Source organism: Coenobita brevimanus, chromosome 25, assembly GCF_032717465.1.
Source record: "Coenobita brevimanus isolate Jiangsu-jjx chromosome 25, ASM3271746v2, whole genome shotgun sequence".
Classification (NCBI taxonomy): Eukaryota; Metazoa; Arthropoda; class Malacostraca; order Decapoda; family Coenobitidae; genus Coenobita; species Coenobita brevimanus.
Window position 1 is genome coordinate 44724814 of NC_136978.1, and position 2549 is coordinate 44727362.

The 2549-nt window shown below is 45.4% G+C and overlaps 1 protein-coding gene across 1 annotated transcript in view; it reads left to right on the forward strand.

The window, feature by feature from the left end:
- Positions 1 to 918: 918 nt before the first annotated feature.
- Positions 919 to 2549, forward strand: part of LOC145393838 (heparan sulfate glucosamine 3-O-sulfotransferase 6-like) — a 49667-nt gene continuing 48036 nt past the window's right edge. The window contains exons 1-2 of the mRNA XM_080267881.1: positions 919 to 964; positions 1430 to 1972. Coding sequence (XP_080124007.1) covers positions 919 to 964; positions 1430 to 1972 — 589 coding nt within the window. The remainder of the gene's footprint in view (positions 965 to 1429; positions 1973 to 2549) is intronic.

Here is a 2549-nt window from a genome sequence, read left to right on the forward strand (position 1 = left end):
TTTCTTAAAACATAAAATATTATCCTGGCCTCTTGTTTATGCAAAGCAAGTAGTGTGTGTTAATTGATAAACTGAGAATACCTTATTTTTCATGTTTTAGCCCAATTTTGCACTATGTATACGGTTCTCCCCCCTCCCTCCCTCCCTCCCTCTCTCTCTCTCTCTCTCTCTCTCTCTCTCTCTCTCTCTCTCTCTCTCTCTTTTTCTCTCTCTCTCTCCCTTGGTCTGAAAATAAGAGACCAGTTCCATGAATCTCCAGCTATATATATACAGCCTAATACAATGAGAGAGAGAGAGAGAGAGAGAGAGAGAGAGAGAGAGAGAGAGAGAGAGAGAGACCCAATAGTGATTTGATCCACAGGTGTATTTGGCAAGGTGCCTGCATTTCCCCCCCCCTCCCTCTCTCTCTCTCTCTCTCTATTTATCTATAGTCTCCTTTCCATTGCCTCACACACAGACACACACACACACACACACACACACACACGACAAATACCACAGCGCCCAAAAAAAAAAAAAAAAAAAAAAGACAAAGCAACAAAAGCACACATCGGATCCAATAACAGCCATGATGCCTCAGAAAAACACCCATAATAAAAACAACGAGGTATTTATAGCTGTACATAAACACATTCTCTCTCTCTCTCTCTCTGTTGATGTGCTCCAACAAGTAAAGCTGTTTGTCTCCGTGTCTTTCTCAGGTCGGTGTGGCTGGGTCAGGAGATGGCATATAGGAAGTACACTTAGGATGCCGCCACATCGCCGTCTGTGCAGCCTGGCCAGCGGCATCGTTACCATATTCTTCTGCCTGTCCTTCCTCGCCCACCAGCTGGACCCAAGACGAGCCTTGTTTGCCCCGACATCCACCCCTTCTCCGCAAACCCACCCAGACTACAACCACTCCTCACTATACTCAATATGACGCACAGTTTACAAGCACAGTTGTCTAATGTTCAGCCCCAAGGTGTTAAAGATAATCGCCAAACACCAAATTATTACGCCCAAGGATCTCAAACTTATCAGCAAGGATATGGCTTTCAATACCATGATCCTCGCCAAACACCCGATTTTCAAGCCGAAGGAGTTGAGCAATCTCGCCAAACGCGCGCTTCTTACGCCCAGAGACGACAAGATTCTCAACAAGGATCTAATTTTCATACTCAGAGAGTTCTAAATTCCCACCCAGAAAAATAGGCAAATTCTCAGCACGCATCCTATTCTCATCCTCAGCATGGATTTCTTACCCAGGACAATTCTGAAACACGGAGACATCGTGACTTGGCAAATCCTAACTTTTCATTTAATTTCCAGTCTCAGGAACTCCTAAACCAGGCTGATTCCCACCATACATCCAATTCTCAACCCCAGGCACCTATAAATTCTCCCTACACATCCAATTCTGAGCCACAGGAACCTTTATATTCAGCAGATTCGTACCACACATCCAGTGTTGAACCCCAGGGACTTCTAAACTCATTTAGTTCTCACCACAGATCTCAAACTCAGGCACATCAGCCACTTAATTTCCATCCCCAAGCACCTCACTCACCGGATTTACAGCCTCAGGCACACCAAGAACCCAGAGTTCAGGCCCAGGCACTTCAGCAAACTCAACAAAGTCAGTTCCTTCACCAAACCAATTCTCAAACTCGACCCCATCCACACCCACATAACATGGCCCATTCACCCACATCAGCCCTTAATCCAGGCCTCAACCAACCCACAGATAATCCTCAATCAACTCTTAATCAACCCTCAAACAGCCCTAAATCAACCCTTTATCAATCCTCAATCAGCTCCCGATCTACTCGAGGACTTGGACAGTGTAAGAAGAAGTACTGGCGATGTGACAGCCCGCCTACGGACCCAGAACCTCCCTTAGAAGACCTACAGGAACTCGAGGACCTTCCCGAACACTCATTCACTGTCCCTCATTGGACCCGGTATGGAGATAGGGGCTATTCGGTTCAAGGTGAGTTACCCCTAAACTCTCTTCTTCTTTTTTTTTCTCTCGTTTTCATTTTTACTACCAATGTCTCACTTTGTTTATCTGTTGTGCCTGTCCTTGCATCCATCCATTCATCTATCTATCTATTTATATTAGATTTCCTGTTTTTATCTATCTCTCTGTTTGTATATCTCTATCTATCCATTAATCTGTTTATGTATATCGTGCACATAAAAACACGGCCATTCTGCCATCGGCATTTGGACGAGAGTTTACAAATCAATAGTTTCTTATGTGTGTGTGTGTGAGAGAGAGAGAGAGAGAGAGAGAGAGAGAGAGAGAGAGAGAGAGAGAGAGAGAGAGAGAGAGAGAGAGAGAGAGAGAGAGAAAGGAGAGGAGAGAAGAGACGAGAATAAGAGGGAAAAGAACAGGAGGGGTGAGGGTAAGGCATGTAGGAAGGGGGGAAATTATGAGAGAGAAAACAGGAGAGCAGAGGTGGGGCAGAGTGAACTAAGAGGAAAAGAGGGTTGAAGAAGGAAGAGGGACGAGATGGAGCGGAAGAGAAGAGGAGCGTGAGGAGGGAGAAGGAGTTGTGTGGTGT